Genomic DNA, 17,727 nt, shown 5'->3' with positions numbered 1-17,727 from the left:
AAGCGTTACTCCAGTTACAGTAGTAACGTAAAATTATTTGAGTCGCCAAAGCTTCGATCCTCGACTTTTCGTAAGAACGATCAAACTCGCCGTATACTTGGTACGTTGGTTGTTGGCCATCGGCGTAACGGCGTTTTTCAACCGCGATAAGGAAAAACACGAAAAATCGTATGACTCAAATAATCTTCGTAACGTTACTCGAGGCGATTACACGTCAATCGACGCTACGAGATCTTTCGTTATCCGTAGGTTCTCGTGGAGCAAGGGCTAGGCAAGTACTGCGACCCGGACTTTGTCAGATACACGTCGCGAGAGATGCAGGAAGCGCTGGACATGACGCGCGAGGAGATGGACCGGGCGGCGCATCAGCTTCTTCTGCAAGAGCGTCGTGGACAACCGCTGTCGTATCAGCTGCAACAGGGCGCAGATCAGCAATGGACGCCGGCCTATCAGCCGATCCAGCAGAGCCAACAGGCGACAGGCATCGGATACCAGCCGCTGCAGGAGCAACAACCGTCCGGCCCACGACAGTATCGATCGTACTATCAAGGCAGAGGGCCAACGGGCGCCACTTCCGACCAGTCGACGCAACAGCAACAACCGCCGCCGTCTTAGCGACGCGACGACCATCCCGTAGATCGTGTTCCCAACTCGTTCATCTAGTCGAACGAGAACCACTCTCGTCCTAGGTATCGTCTATCGTTTCGCCGAAAATACGAGGCAGTTCGAAGCCTCTGTAGGTGGTGGAATTGGAAGTGGAACGAGAAGCGGAACGAGGAGCGAAACGAAACGGTGAACCACCTTTCGTCGATCGATACGTTCGTCGCAGAGACGACGAATCTCCTCGATTCGTTTGGCAGCTTTTGCCGCGGAAACGAGGGTTCCACGTTTCTGCCGTTGTAGGATTTGCGGCGTGAAGCGGGTCAAGAGACGTAGCGGGTGACTGTGGTAAAAAAGTGTGGCAAGAAGGCTTCCGACGCGGTCGAAAGAGGATCGGCCGACGCAAGCAATAAAGCAACGAGAGCAACGACCGATCGCGCGTCGATAGGAAAAGCATGGGGGCTGGAACGCTGACTGCGAAAAGCGGCGAGAACGCTCGAAGGATGGAGGCAACGAACGCTTCCATCGAGATAGCCAGGCTTCCGACACGATCGCGAATCGAACAATTGGGAACGTTAGCGAAGACGATGTTGGCGATGAATAGCGCGCGATCCTCTCGATTCGAGCGAGCGTGTCGCGTTTCGAGCTTCGTTGGTAAAACGAGACGGCGCGGAAACAGATGAGAAAAGAACTGGCGCGAAGCGAGACGCGAACGATTAAAATCCTTATTGCTCTCGTTCTTATCGTAAAACACTTATTCCTTCGATTACCGTTGTTTAGGATATAATTGAACTCATTATTGCTCTTCGTACGATGGATTACTAGATGAGATAACAAGTGCCTAAGTATCTGTAACTTCTTTCGGACCAGAGAAGACTTTTATCAACTTAGACAAAGTACTATTACCGCGAATTACGAAAACATGTTGCGAGTGTGTATGCTACGGTATTGTAACGATATATGTATATACGCATACATATATATCGTTATATATATTTTACACACGCACACACACATTCACGCACACGCCACATCACACGCATACACACGCACACGCATACACGTTAAAACATTAAACACGTACATACACATAAAGTCATTGTTATTATTATTGCTATTATTATTATTACTATTATTATTATTATTATTATTATTATTATTATTATTATTATTACTATTATTATTATTACTATTATTACTACCATTATTATTCGTACGTACTTGTACATATACGTTGCGGGTATAATAATTGATGCGCGAGGATGAATGGCCGATAAACGCGACTGCCGCGATATTCGTTTGTACGTCGGAGGGTGAACCGGTGTACGCGCACGATCCGTAAAGAACAACTTTAAATTGCTTTAAATACGGCGCGATCCCCAGGCAACAGCCGAACGATCGCCGGACGATCGAACGATGCTTCTATTTACACTTACGCACCGATGCCGATATTTCTACTTACGGTAGCACGCGACTCGAACGCAGCAGCTAGACTCGAGTTTCGTTTTCGCAGCTCGCTGTCACGTCTCGCGTCCGCGTAATCTTCTCATCCCCCTGCCCCCGATCGTTCAGATCTCCAAATGTCCATAACTCACGCGTATCGTCTACTATTCTTGCGTACAATTCCAGCCTGTGCTCCTCTCCTCTAAAATTTCCAATTTTTACGAATTACGTCCCAACGAAATTTCCAGCTGCGCGCGTATATCATCGTAAACGCACGCGCGTATCTACACACTGACGCGTGTGCGCGTGCTAGGGAGGGCCTGCCCGAACGGACAAACCGAAGCGCGTGTAATCGAATCGCCAAGTTACGAGCCTCGTGGCAAAACTTTCTTCCACAGAACCGGTTCATTTTCATTCGGCGATAAATCAACACGCGAGTCGTTTTTTTTTTTTACGATACCAATCCCATCCATTAGGAGCAACGCGTGCGACCATTGGAACGCGTTATTATTTAAAAAATTTTAATTATTAATAAGGATCGTTTCTATCGCACGAGCCTCTCGATTATTTAACGTTTTTTGTTTCCACTAATTATACAGCTGCCTCTGCAGATCTATCGGAGTATGCATAGTTGGCTATAGTTTACGTATTAATTAGGTATATGATATGGTCGAGTAACGAATCGGTGAAGAGTGGCAGTCGTTCCCTTACACGCACGAAGTCGTGTAATGACGTGTCGCGTGATCGTCGATCTTTCGTCCGATAGTTGGCCAAGCGATTATCGGCAAATTTCGTGTGCTCGCGTTCCTCGCGAAAACGCGACATTCGAAGCCAGGGGCAGGCGCTTGGACGACGAGCGTGGAGAGTATCGGATTCGATCGGAGGAAAGATTGGGTACCGAGTAAAGAGATTGGGTCTGCATCCCACGTGTAATTATTATATCCGTGTTTTGATCCGAGTAACTCTCGACGTACAGTCGTATTTTATTTCATTCGAGCATCGATGCGTATGATAATACGTTTGATTACATTTGCGCGATTAATTCGCGAAACGAGCATACGGTTTTCTAGGTTACTGGTTACAATAACGAGCATTTTCGGTTCGCAAAGTATAATCGAGTAATCGTATTTTGATATAAGAAACTCTAAACAGCTGACATCGATGTATTTGAATATGTGCTTCGTTAATAATCGCGCGAAATAAGATATTTCGATACGTGTGCGGCCATGTATTAAAAGCTACACGGATTAAAGCACGTGTATTTAGTTACACGTTGAAAACCGCGACCTCTAGAACCGAGTAAACGAAACAAAAAAGGAAAGGAAAGAAAGTGGAAGACATCCAATAGACACGTGGTTCTGCGGATATTCCACCGACTAATTACGCCATTTTGCGCATCGAAAATCCTATACGCGCCGAGCAATTTCCGATCAATATTTCGGATCGACTGTGCGTGTAACTTGTTTATGAAAACGCCATAACGTAGCAAAAGTGTTCACCGACGCGTGACCGTCGCCCGGGTACGTCCGATCCGGGAGTCGACGCGAGAACTTGATTCGAAAACGATCGTGATACAACTTGGAATACTTCATCGTGAACGCTTGGTACGTAGATCGTGCGAAGCGATGTCACGGATTTTTAATCGAAGACAAAAGTACGATCAGAATCCACCGTTTTTCGTTTGAACGCATCCTCGAGAAGGTTAAAATAGAAAGCGTGGCGGATGTGGTTGTCGAGAACGTATCGGAATCATCGAGGAAGCCCGAAACGATCAACGTTGTTCAATCTCTCGTGTACCTTGAAATGACTTCGACAATAATCTTCATCGATGATATTTCTCAGAACCACGTTCTCTGGAACTCCTCTCGACACCATTTCGATTCTAAGCGTTCTACCTTTGACTCGTCGCAAACGCGTTACCCACTTTATCGCGCTTTACATTTCTCCGTGTTGCGTTTCTTTTCCGCTCGTCCGATTCGAAAAACGGAGACCATCTCGTTTCTTCTTATATTTTTCGTTCGTTTACGTTCGTTTATTAGATGTCGATATTTACGGCCGATCTTTTTACGTATATGTATAGTAAATGGTATTGTATATTCATGTACGCATTCGAGTAAGACATAAGAATACCTTCGAAGAGCCGCGGCTGACGCGAGCCCTTCGTCGACAAGGGAACCAAAGAAAACTAAAACGATATTTAAAATGAAACAAGCAAACAAACAAACAAACCGAAGGACACGTCTTTGGACATTTTCTTAGGAGTACGATAATATAGGTACGTGGTGTGTGTGAGGAGCCGAGACAAGTCGGTGTAATAACGCGCGCGGCTTAGTCGAATCGGTAATTTCGAGCGAGGGAATAAAAGAGAGCAATTTCCGTGTGTATCCGATCGAGAAAAATCGAACAGACGGTAAAAACGGATATCGAAGATCTCGAATATTCGTACAAAGCGACATCTACCACGATGAGTCGCGCACGATATTACTAATCGTCCTAAGGATGCTACTCGCGTTATATATAGTCGACCTTTCGTATTCGTTTTTTCCAGCGTCTTTTTAACAATTATGTATTTGTCTATAGCGATCTTTTTATACTGTTGTAAAGTGGCGTTTACACCGATCCGTAGAATATATGCGTAGAAGAAAAAAAATTCTTACCTTTAAATCGTAATGTCGGATTAATAGCGGCGCGCGATAACCCGTTGTCGCTTAAGTGTTTGATAGACGCGTTTAGGAAGACCAACGTTTTCTATGTTACGAGACTGACGATCATTGAAGCGTATGACGTATGTATATACTATACACTATATACTGAACGAGAGGCAAGCGACGCGAAACTCGCGGGAAACCAGTCCTTTTAATGCCTTCCTCTTCGGTCTCGCTAGCCTTTGCGGCCCAGTGAACCCAACTTACTCGTTCATCGTGCCACTACTAAACACTTTACATGCACCATACACAACCGGTATTGACCATCTTTTATGATCGAAACGGTCAGCGATCGGATAAAACGATCGACGCGCAAGATTCGCGTTTCTAACGACGCAAATACGATCACTCGTCATCCAACACCTAAGTAAATACTTACTTACGATCGTTTCGTTGTTGAAAAATCCAATCTGTGTAACGAACCGTGTATCGAACGGTTGTAATTAGAATCGTATTTTACTGTCCTAGCTCGTTAGTATAAACCGAAAAATCGAATAACAAATTCAGAAAAAACCCAAGATAAAATAAACAATCGATCGAGCTTTCCAAAAAATTGAATCTTGCACTTCGACGCGTTCTTACCCGTGCTACCGATCTCGTGGCACAGCTTTGGCACTCACACACGCTACTTGCACCGTTTATTTTTACTAAACGTTCTTATATCGGCACGGTAACGAACGATGCTCGCGTAAACTTATCATCAGTTTTTAGGAAACACACTCGACGCACGTTGACAAAGACGCTTCGATCATCGATGTTCAATAACGAAGGATGACGTGATTTCTCCCTCGTTTTGTTTGTCTACATTCGTTATGTAACAACATTCTTTAAATGTCAACTTGCAAAGTTCTCTGTTTTAATTTTCAAAATTTAACGCTTCAAAACTCAGATTTATAAATTTTATTCAAATTTATATCGGTTAAGTGGAATCTTTCAATGCTAGTTATATCGAAAACGTGTCTAGATGTTTCGATTGCGCCAAACGTCATTCGATTCTCAGATCGATTCCCTATTACTACTTAATTTCACTTGCTTTTCTTATTTAACGATTATTATTATTAGAAATAACGATCTTGAGAAGCAAACATTCGGAATTCTGTAAATCAGGTGACGATCTACGAACTATCAGTAACCGGTTATACGAATAATACAGTTACATTGCGATACACTAATAATATGTACAATACGATTAATTGTGGTTTAACGACTAATGCGATGATAGAGTTCACAGTACCAAAAATAAGGTAAAATTTAATGAAATACATCATGTAAATTTATGTGACTACTTCTATCTAGCTAAATTTAACCATCTTCGATTCGATCATTTCTCTTTGTTGCTTAGTTCATAAGTATATCTTCTGTAACGGTATTATTTGTATGTGCCGATGGCAGAACCGATAGGATCGTAACTTTTACATTTTCCGAAGCTCTATTCGCAAACGTTCAAGTCGAGGAAACATGCTCCTATGCCAGATCTGGCAACCTATGTATCTCGTTGAAAAAAGAAAAAAAGAAACGGGTAGGAACTAATACTTGCGCATTTGTGACTCTCGTTAGTCCAGTAGGAATTTTACAGAGTTAAGACCCAAGAACCTTAAGATGCACAACCAACAGACACGCACACGATAATACTGCCGTTTTTTTTCCCATTTTGGCTCCTCTTCCGCTTCCTACTCGTGTCAAGAAACGTTCCTCTTTTACACCTATTTCCGTAAACAGTCCTCGATGATTTGTAGCGCACGATGAACAAAGACATCGTTAAAAAAAAAAAAAATGATTTTCCATTTCACTGTCGGAACAAAACCATACAAATTACAAGCAAAGGCGGAGCATAGTTTTGAAACACATGTTGATTTTTATCGCACGCTACAAAACTGTCCGTGTCTTCGAAAAAAGAAAAAAAAGAGAAAAAGAAAAAAGGGAAAGGGGAGAAAAAAAATACATGGTGCAACTCGAAACGGGAATCCAAGTTTCTTTTTGCACCAGTGACACTTATAGGAAAAGAAATGCGACACTTGCGTTTGCGAGAAGCTAGACAACGCAACTTATTTGTCATATGAATGAGTAAAAATGAAGAAACAAGCGTCTCCGTGATCGTAAAGAATCATCGGTCACTCTGCGTTTACATTTCTTTCGAAGAAAGTGTCGAAAGGCACGTAACCAAGCAAGTTAAGAATCCGAAACTCACTTAGCCATTAGGCTTACGCTTTACGGTATTCATATTTTTTTTCTCTATTCTTCAAACACGCGAAGATTTATCTACGATGAACCTCTACGCTCGATACTTTGCTTCGTTTACTCGAAACAAATCGACCCTTTCGTCCAATGTGATTTCCAAGATAATTAACTGAGATTTTAAACCGGTTTTGGGTAAAGCGAAATGTTGAGCGCAGACGCATTCGAATGCTAAATACGTGCATGTGGTTCCGACATTGTGTAAACGAGACTGGCGAGAACGACGAAGGAACTGCATGGACAGTATTCGCTGCATAGAAAGGAACTAACACAAACAATTGTTGTTGTTAATGTTGTCAAAAAATGTGTCAAATTAAAAATATAAGAATTTCAAACATCTCATGTTCTAGTTCTGTGTTCGAATGGAGATCGAGGAAACACGCGTTTTCGAAATATCGATCGTCTTTATTTATAAAGTATGTATGCTTCGACCTAAACGACGATTGCTTTCTAGTATCATATTTTACATTACTTACAAGACATTTCGATCGCACGATTGCAGAAGAATTGTTATATAAAAAGAGGTTAATTTTCGGGAGCGTCAATTCGAACCTTGGGACCACGATTTTTCATGCAGTTAACAATTGCGATTAATGTAGTCACTAGGTGCAGTAATTGCTTTCTTGCGTATAAGTAGCAGAAAATTCCTAGAACCATTACAAACTGTGCATGTACAAATTAAACCAAGGCACAAGTATATACAACAGCCGACGTTCGGTAAAAGCTAACATTCATTCTTCTTCCAAACTCAATTATGAATTTGTTTGTAATTTAATAAGTTAAAAACAATTTTCATGTTAAAGACAGACTAATATTATTTCATGACTTGTGCCGCCTTTTTCGCTTTGACGAGTTCGACCAGCTCCTGCAAAAAATCGAAATATAGAAATTTAGAAATATAGAAAAACAATAAATTTGCAAATATATCTTTTTCGAAACGTACCTTATACCTCCTCATGCATTCTTTTTTCGTCCTAGTTGGAATACATGCTGCTATCTGATCCCATCTATCAGGCACACTTGTAGGGTAAGTCTTCAACGCTTGTTCCAGCAGTTTTTGTTCCGCTGGAGTCCAAGGCTGTGCCTCTTTCTTAGAATCTTTTTGTTCGGAACTAACACCGTTAGAAACAGGATGATCCAGACGTTCAGTAACAGCTGGCATTCGGTCCTCAACCGATTCCTTAGTTTTCTTTTCGGCAATAAAATTATCGTAAGCTTTCTTATTTGCTTGCTCCTTTAAACTAGATTTACTGAAATCAGTCGATTGCAAATCTTTAGCCTTCGCAAGAACTTCCTTTGCATCGCGTGTAACACCAGTGGAGGAAGTACTATGTTGATTGATAAAATTTGCTACTACTTCCCAACGTTGATTCGTTCCTGCTGGGAACAAATTTACAGCTTTTATAAGAAGCTGTAAATCATTTTCACTCCATGGAGCGGTGTAAGATTTTACTTGCTTTTCCGGTGTATTTCGCATATCACTAGAGATAACACCGGCTCTACGTTCTGCTTCTATTTTCTTCTCAGTTTCTTCCATGATACTTAGAAAAGCAGTTCTACCGTCACTCTGTAATTTTTTCATTGCCTCCTCTAATTGAACCAATTTAAAAAGTTCACAAATTTTTTCAACACTTTCCATGTGTCTAATAATTTCCTCTAAATCTTGAGCAAAATAATTATTGGCTTTACAAAAATCTCTCAATGCCTTTCTTTCCTTACGAAGCGCCTTCTTCTGTGCTTCTCTTTCTTGTTTAAGCGCATCTAATTTTGCTTTTTCTTCAATCTCCCGTTTTTCTCTTTCTAATCTTTCCTTTTCTGCCGCGTCTCTCGCTATTCTCTCTTCTTCTTGCTGTCTCTCTTTTGCAGCTTTCTGTTTTGCTTTTTTTGCTGCTGTTTTTTTATCCTTATCTTCTTGCTGGAACTTCTTTATTCTGGGATCTATATTGTAAGCCATATCGACCAGCGTACGTATACGTGTCATTTCCTCCTTCTTCCGTTTCGCTCGTGTTGCTTTGTTCTTTTTCTCGATCCACTTGCGCATATCTCGACTAGGAAAATAATTACATCAGATTATAAATATGTTAGAAGGCAAAGAAATACAGAAAAAATTTAAACGTGGTATACTTACTCTTGGCCGCTTTCTTTGTCTTCCTCATCTAAATAAGAATATTCGCGCCACGAATCAAAGTCATACCAAAACGAATAAAATTTTTCTACTTTATCCCTAGGTGTATCTGATCCACCCAGGCGCGGTACCGGCTTCTTTGTAGACCATCTAGCATTGTCTTTGAACGCTTTACCCATTAGCATGTAAAAGTTATTTTTACAGTCTTTTTCATCCGGCAAGTCGTCACTAAAATACGGGTCCACGCTGTCATAACTCCGCCGCTTCATAGGGTTTCCCAAGATTTCCCAGGCCCTTGTTATGCAGGTGAAATAATCGTCATCTGGCCGGATTTCCTCGCCCATTGCCTTCCGCTTATCAGGATGATGTTTGAGAATTTTCTGCTTATCTGTAATTCACACATCAAATACTCCTCAACCGGGTTAATCATTGTATTAGGCACGACAGTGAACGATATAACACCTACATTCCTTTACAGAGTATACTTTGAACTTTCTTTACGTACAAGCCCTTTTTATAATATCTTCGGTTGCTTTGTGTCTAAGCTTTTTCAAGCCTAACACCGCATAATGGTCTTGATCTTTCCATTCCTTTGGGTCCAATGACCTAAGATACTCCAAGTCATCTTCAAATTGGTACTGTGAAAGATCTTCTTCGTCGGATGATTCGTCAGATATCCTGGCAGGCATAAGGCTGCGATGAAACTGAGCTGCCCATGCTTGTGCGGTGGAATATAGGACTAAGGGACCTGCTGTACATGTTTCCATGGATGAATCTATAAATTATATTTTGCAGTTGTTAAACTTCTTACTTCTTCACTCTACTCAAACTTAAAAGTTGAAAGACTTTTCATTTAACCTATATGTGAAAATAAATTATATTTTTCGATCACATGGTACATATATAAGGGCAGCAAAATATTCATAATTTAATTATTCCAAACAGCATCATTGTTACAACTAAAATATTTCTAATCATTCATAAGCTATAGAACTGGTGTGCATACAGTGTGAACATTAGAAGGAATTTCTTTAAAATTCTGCAAGGTCTCAATGTGCCCCTTGAAACGATCGTATTTCGAGAAATCTAACCTCACATGGTCCATGTCAAAAGGCAAATATTAACAAAACTGCTGAAACTTACCGGATACTGTGTTTAAATTAGTTGAATTGTCATCATTTATATCGTTCCTCATCGTTAGTCGTTAAATGGATATTAACTTTTACAAATAAATTACTAGAGAAACCCCAATGAAAACATAAGCAAACGGACTATCGTACTACGGACATCTCAATACCAAACGACCACGTTATTTGGCGCTCTACGGGTACGTTAGAATAAATAACGACTATCCAATCTGTAAACATCGACCACGTACAAATATTCATTCGACTATGTAACTATACTATCTGTATGTTTATTATAGTACATACTATTATTGTACTATTAGTATATAATGCAATTATTGTACTTTTGAGAAATGTTACGTAATTCAAGGTTATTTGATTGTACATACATATGTATATATACGTGTAGATTAGAAATAACTTAACACGAGTAATTAGATTGTGAAATAGTTTAATGTTTATTTTAAATATATTTGTGAAAATATGATACATATTGTACGAAGAAATACTCTTGTAAATATTCAAAAATACAAATATTTTAATCATACTTGTTGGGATCTTACTTTGGACGGAAATAACATTTTTGGATCAATCATTTTTGTTGGGAAGACTAGGGGTATTTGTTATTTTTCTTTCTCATTTTACAACGGTTGGCACAAACACCGCTCTTTTTCGCCGCGCTTTAAAACATGCTATACATATGTGTAAATATATATAATATATATAAACTTTAATAAAACATTTTTTGTTGAAACGATAAGAAAACATTAAAAATTCAACAAATGTTTATACATTTTAAGAAGCGATGTCATTGCGAAGTACGTGCAAATTAAAAATTATAAATGTTAGTTGAAAATAAATTAAAGCCCGCGAACTACAAAGTAGCTGCAGTTAAATGTATGAAATGGTCGAAATAGGTTGAACGAGCAGTATGCAATTATCACCAATTATTTCGAACACATAATTAATCTCAACATCAACACTTGAAAATACCAGAACGGAAGATTATTTAATTATCTACTGATGACCAGGTGATGACAAACGTCTCTGTGATTGATATGGGTTTTGCAGTAAGCGTGGCGAGCATTCAATTACTCGTAGTAGTAGCGCATCTATATAATCTTCCAAGTCGTTTAGACGTTTCTTCTTATCTGTTACTTCCGCCTGCAGCTGTAGCGTCAATTCGATGAGATCCTGTATTGAAAAAATTTATTATTATTAGCATATTATTCTAATCTCTTTTTTATAATTTAAAAACTGGCGATTTACTATAATAATAGTAATGGTAATACCACAGCGTATTTACCTCTCTCGATTTCCCTTCAAATTGTGAGAGAATTTCATGCGGTAAGTGGCTCTTTACCGACGCTGTAGTTTTAATCGCGTCTTCACCTCCGATGATAATTCTCTCCCCGGATAAATTATTATCGTCATTAAAGTCTTTAAATTTATTCTCTTTCTCTTTCTTCTTGTCTTTCCTCAATTGCTTTTCATCTTTAGGACTCCAACAACTGTATTTATCTTCTTTCTTCTCTTTGAGTTTCTCTTCTTTTACATTCTTTTCTTTAGTCGATGCAAACTTATCTTCAAGTTTGTTCTTTGTTAGCAGTACCTCACGCGGTGCAGGGCTTGGAATCTCTGGAAGTTCTTGACGTTTCAAAGTCGAAGAAGGTGAATTTATGGGTGATGATTCGCGATATTCATCCTTTGGTTCATCTATCACAATTTTTGGACTTGCTTTGCTATCCCATCTAAATATATCAACGGGTATTAATACAATCGTTTCCATTCAGATTGAGATTTCACACGGTAAGAACAATTTTATTCACCTTTTAACATTATTATTAACTTGTTTGCCATAAAGCTTCAAACCCCATTCATCTTCTTTGATATTGTCCACTTTGGATAAGGAGGTAGTGGAAGCGCTCATGGAGAATCGTGGTGGTTTGTTGGGTGCTGCGTTCGTTGGCGCTGGTGGTACATGATGTGCCTCGAAATTGTTACTGGAGGAGTTACTCGAAGCGATCGAAGCTACACTGTTACTGTTGGCGACAACCGGAGCATTTAAAGACGATGCCGAGCTTTTGTGAGACAAATCGTCAAACTGAAATATACAGTTGTAACTGTGAATTATTATACAACAAATTTAAATAACAACAAATCGATAGATTCATAGTTACCGTAAATTCGTCCTCGTCCTCGCTAATAACACCAGGGTCAGCTTCTCCAGGTTCTTGTCTCGTAGTGCGGAACTTGCGCTCGTCTTTTTCGTTCAGGTCATCTCCTTTATCCAAATTATGCTTGCTCTTTCCTTTCACTCGATTCCCGATCGATTTGGCTAATTTTTTTAAACCTTTACGCTTCTCGAAGCTGCCTATACTGAGTAAACTTCCACCGATCGAATGAGCAGCCGTGGATAATTGTCCAAGGGAACTTTTGTGACGTTCCTTATGGCTCAAATCGGTCAAACTACCAGCTTTCACGATGAAACCTATCTTCACTTCAAGTTCTCCTCTCTCTTTCGTATTTTCCTTGCCTGGTTTACTCCCAAGAGTGTACCTGCATATAATTAGAAACTTTTCAGACAAAATCTTGCTTTTTAATTCTCGTGTAACTTTATCAACGTTCTCAGCGTTTCATTTATTCCGTAACATAAATAAATCAAAGATGCAATGATGGAAAATAATTATGTAATACCAAACAACGTACCATCTATTCTTTGGTCTCTCGTAAACATCGAAACTGGAGAGAGGTATGCTGATAGTGCCGAGGAATTCGTCGACACCCAAGAAGTTGCGATGAAGGGCCGTAAGGATAATCTCTGCGGTGTTCCCTTGTTCCGGTATGAGTAGCTCGCATTCTTCGTGCCATTCCACATCCTTCGAAGCTTTCTCCTTCACAGATGTTTGGTATTTTTCCTTGCCAAGTGCGATCGTCACAAAACAATCGTTGGTCTCTGCGTTGTTAGATCGAAGCATTTAACGTGGGTGGAGACGGTTAACCGCAAGGTTAGGATTAACAAGCCGCGCGACGAATATTAAAAATGTCGCACAGGCCACGTTTATTGTCTACTTATTGACCGTATAAATTACATTCGCGATATTCTCTTCTCCTGTCCAGACAGCACTAATCGTTCTTTTATTTATATTTAATTTGTCGCAATACGTCGAACGTGACATTACTCGTGAAATGACCTAATATTAAATGCCTTTGAAATTGTAGTCGTTTTAGCCGTTTTTTTACGTCATATATGTCAGATTGCGCAGGGAAACGTAACAATTCGTTGATGTCAGTACCTTTTTTTTATTGAAGCGTGTCTAGTTTCAAAACAATGCAAGACGAAATTTTACCGGTGTTTCGTCACTGTGCTATATTCGAATCGAATTTCGCGAACCATGCAAAACCGTTTAAGCTGCACAACATATGTATAAAGCAACGTACAAAGGCTCGATAATCTTAACCTCTTAACTCAGGAAATCTCAGATTACCGGAACTTCCTCCTTACTTGCCTTCGAGTATAGAAACTGTAATCGTGCAACCAAATATATTCGCTTGCTTTATGTATTTACAACCTTCTAAAAACCTGCAATCTCTCCTCAAAAATTGAAAACGCTATTGAAAATATTCATATACCCTTCACCTATACGAATATTGTACAATAGTTACACGCTGTATATCTATACGGGTATACTCTACTCTAGTTATGTGCATTTTGTCTGTATACAGATATTGTACAAATAAAATAAGAAAATTCAAATGCTTAAAAAAAAAAAGAAAATAATTCAAAGTTCACGACGTAACTTGTATTATAACATTTCACTAATAATATTTGTTCAATTTGTGCAACAGCCACTCGATATATCTGAAATTTGTACCATTGTTGTCGTAACGATCAATCAGGATACTCACTGTGTTTTCCTTTGGTTAATAAGTTCTTCGCTCTTTGAACTGCAAACAAAGAAAACATTTTGTTAAACTCTAGAAAAAAGGGAAAAGTAAAGAATGATTTATTCCTTGATGACAAAAAGTCCTATTATGTTTCAGCTGTTCGAACAAACGTACTAAATGCTAAAATTTCACAGCCTTTTGTCCGCGGAAATATTTTTGTACTCGAAAATACGATAAAGAGAAAGAGGCGTAGCTATGGATAAATCAGCCGTATATTTTATTATGCGCGATAAAACGAAATGGCATCTGGCCAGAGTACAGAGCCATCGTTAGAATATCTGAGATAATATGCATTTTGTAAAAACGCATCATGACTGACGAGCACAACATAGCTTCCTATCACGGTAAAAGCGTGAACGTATCGCTTCCCTATTGTTCCATTATTCTATTGCATTCTTACCGCGAAATCTTGCTTTTATCGCATTGCTATTCTGCTATTTTTGACTATCCCGCGCTACGTACTTCTTTTTATGGAGGATATGTATAACGTCAGAAATAAATTCTACGCTCAATACGTATATCGTAACGCTGGCACGTAAACTTACGTTTGATATATCTTCTCCTTTTGGTTGTGTGCATCGTGTGGAAATTTCGAATTTTTATGCAATTCTATATTTTAATGTACGTACGTAAGCAAAAACAGCTAAGTGAGACAGCAAGTAAAAGGGAGCTATATAAAAATTTGTTTCTACGTAAACATAGATATAAATTATAGATGAAGATAAAAATACATGAAACGTCTAAAGTAAAGTTCATATTTTAAAGTTTGGCGCCGCTAGCGTTAGGAATAAAAATAACTTTCTATACAGATTCTATTGTTTTAGTTTTTTTTTTTTTTTTTTTTTTTTAATATTATATCAACTTATTAAATTACGATCTATTAGGGATTTGTTTCTACATTGAAATTCCGTATAGAATTTTTATACATAGATTCCGTTTTCGTAGTTATTACGCACTGTACTAAACTGCTAATTAATGCAAACGCTTTGCTTTACATATTTTATGTACTTTTGCATATCACGCTCTCTGTGCATTTGTACAATTTTAAATTTCCCGCAAGTGCATAAACATTCACAGTATAATTGTATATTTTAAATAATGGTGTACTCTGGCAATGGTTTACAAAAATAAATATTAACGTTTAGAGAGAATTTCAGCTTCGATCCTGCTATAATAATATTGGCTTTGTACCCTAGTCACGAGACAACGATGCATGAAATGCACTCGATGACTAGAATTCTTTCTACAATCGCATAAAATGTATCGTTTTCCTCGATTTCTCGCCGAACAAAGCCAATTGGATGGGAAAATCAACTCTCTCGCTGCATGCTTCCACGACTCGATTAGACGAAGCGAAGCGTTCGTTACAGCTGCAGCCAAATACCGTTTACTCGGAAAGGAACATTCTTAACGGTTCGAGATCACAGCTAATTAAGCTGGTATACTTCTTTTTTCTATGAGTAAAAAATTCCGCAATGATTCACCACACGACATAGGGCAAATCCTTAAATTGACCGTTGGAAATATCTTTCTATCTTTGTAAATGAAGGAGATAAAGCTCTTCATTAATTATTTTTTAGAAGTTGCGATTATCTGTTGTGATAAAGTAGAAAATATAACTTAAAATGTCGCTTACGTTAGATAAAGGAAAATGAGGAGTCAGGATAGAAAACTAAAGGGCACTTAAGGACATAACTACGATCCTGGAAAGAGGACTCGAATATACGAATAAGAAGGGGGAACATCATCAGCTGCTCCTACATATGCTTTCACACTCTACCTATTTTGCATCGAAACGAAAGTATTAAATGCTTGTCAACTCGCATATAAATGCTCTATACGTTAAAATTGTTAGGAGAAACAATCTCATTAAATGTTCAAACGAAATCACGTCGAAAATATAGTCTAATATCAGTAATGATATTTTATCGAATTAGTTGTATCGACGTGCATTTATCGTGCTAATTTGCCGAATTTTAAGAAACGAAATAAGCCGACCAGTTTTCAGAAGTTGACTCATTGTATATTTAAGCCATGGATAGCCGCGCGCGGTTTAAATATGTACATCGTCCTTAATTTGGCACGATTCGGAGACGTCGCAAAATCGTGGTAGACGATTTTCATACGAGACGTCCGTCTAAAGTCTAGAGTGAAAATATTTACATCCACCAAGGAACTAGAATGCGCAAGTTCGTGCATATATGTGATAAACCATGCAAGTGCACATGTAAGATTACTATCTTTTCGATTGGAGCAGCGTTCGTGTTTTTAAAGTATTCGAGTTTTCACCGTCTCTTCCCAATCTGTCTATCGCGTTACGCGACGCTGCACTCGAATGCGATGAAAATTTTCTTCGACATTCGCTTTTGCCAACGTTTGCGATGGCACACGTTGGTCAAGAAAAATTACACCGTCGCAACATGATCCGCATTAACCATTTAAAAATACCGTGACAATTGAGGTCGCTTGAGTAAGACATGCGTCGTTGACTATAAAGATATACATTGGTAGATGACAGCACGAGAAACACCTAGTAGAGTCCCGGTAAATAAATTTCTGGAACGTATTAACGAGATTGCAAGGTTTCGATTGCCTACATTCGACGAAGGATACCTACGTAACCTAGCCTACGTGTAAGCGGTAATTGGTTTACGGTACATCTGTTTCGATACGAACCACCTGCCGCACAAATAACCTTCTTATCCGCTACGTCAAAGAATTTGCTTCCAGGTTCGTATGCACTTACCTGTCACTTGAACGTGCGTCGGACTCCACATTTTGTTCGATTCGGTTACAGCGTACGGTTACGATAATTCATCTGTTGTTCCTCCTATCGAGAGACCGATCTACGTATCTATCACTATCCTAATGCCGGCTACTGGCATTACGCGTTTTCATTTGCACAACCGTAGGCGTTACAGAAACAAACCACGTCAACAACAAACTAACCGCGTCCCAATGTATCAACGACAACTATACTTGACTACTGTTCGAACAACCGCTACGTCTGCCTCGCGCATCGCGCACCATTACGGTAACCATCGCGCATCCAGTTTCGCGCATCCACTACGCTCGTGCTTCAGACTCGTACGATGCATTTCAATAGCCCTGCACCATAATAAATATAGCTGATTCCTTATTGCTAGTTGAACTTGAAAACAAATAGAAAATTAATTTTTTTGAGGAATTATTTATATTGAATATTATCTCCAAAGCAAAGCGAAGAATATAGTATTGTCCAAAATTGATATAGATTTTATGAATGCTTCCCTGCTACAAGCTATTAATTTTAACAATAAATAAATTTTCTCAGTGAGTAAGCCATTCCATTCTTCTTGTCTATGTTGGATAGCGAAATTATTTTGTCTAAGGTTCCATTCTAAAAGAAAATATATAACATACGTGTATTTAACAAAAGTATGGAGTTGGTAGAGGACAGAAAAATAATATATGTCCACGCATCGTACAATCATCGCGATTAGTCATCGGCAAAATACGAAGATACAGAAGTAGAAATTAGACATCTGAATATGCAAACATATGT

General features: G+C 39.1%; 3 protein-coding genes across 19 annotated transcripts in view; 1 reads left to right on the top strand and 2 right to left on the bottom strand.

Moving 5' to 3' along the window:
- LOC100649439 (muscle calcium channel subunit alpha-1) overlaps window positions 1-6,595 on the top strand; it is a 58,611-nt gene extending 52,016 nt beyond the window's left edge. For 15 of the 16 annotated variants that reach the window (XM_048414569.1, XM_048414577.1, XM_048414567.1 and 12 more), the window contains one exon: window positions 250-6,595. In XM_048414569.1, the coding sequence (XP_048270526.1) occupies window positions 250-615 (366 nt within the window). In that variant the 3' untranslated portion in view covers window positions 616-6,595. The remainder of the gene's footprint in view (window positions 1-249) is intronic. The other variant, XR_007227752.1, reaches the window with a different exon arrangement.
- Window positions 6,596-7,367: 772 nt separating this feature from the next.
- On the bottom strand, window positions 7,368-10,434 carry LOC100649201 (dnaJ homolog subfamily C member 2). Of its 2 annotated transcripts, XM_003393653.4 has the most exons (5): window positions 10,252-10,434; window positions 9,614-9,883; window positions 9,112-9,496; window positions 7,927-9,031; window positions 7,368-7,848 (listed from the first exon to the last, which is right to left on the bottom strand). In XM_003393653.4, exons 1-5 carry the CDS (start codon window positions 10,301-10,303, stop codon window positions 7,798-7,800), a joined length of 1,863 nt encoding a protein of 620 aa, XP_003393701.1. In that variant the 5' UTR covers window positions 10,304-10,434; the 3' UTR covers window positions 7,368-7,797. The 2 variants fall into 2 exon arrangements, with proteins under 2 accessions (XP_003393701.1, XP_012173029.1); XM_012317639.2 differs by lacking the exon at window positions 10,252-10,434 and having other exon boundaries at window positions 9,575-9,756.
- A 235-nt stretch (window positions 10,435-10,669) lies between these two features.
- On the bottom strand, window positions 10,670-17,236 carry LOC100649080 (rab11 family-interacting protein 2). Its single transcript, XM_003393652.4, has 7 exons — window positions 16,930-17,236; window positions 14,145-14,183; window positions 12,945-13,191; window positions 12,416-12,794; window positions 12,065-12,339; window positions 11,542-11,986; window positions 10,670-11,429 (listed from the first exon to the last, which is right to left on the bottom strand). Exons 1-7 carry the CDS (start codon window positions 16,958-16,960, stop codon window positions 11,253-11,255), a joined length of 1,593 nt encoding a protein of 530 aa, XP_003393700.1. The 5' UTR covers window positions 16,961-17,236; the 3' UTR covers window positions 10,670-11,252.
- Window positions 17,237-17,727: the final 491 nt, after the last annotated feature.

The sequence above is a fragment of the Bombus terrestris genome, chromosome 2, assembly GCF_910591885.1.
Source record: "Bombus terrestris chromosome 2, iyBomTerr1.2, whole genome shotgun sequence".
Lineage (NCBI taxonomy): Eukaryota > Metazoa > Arthropoda > Insecta > Hymenoptera > Apidae > Bombus > Bombus terrestris.
This window is presented reverse-complemented; position numbering and strand designations above follow the sequence as displayed.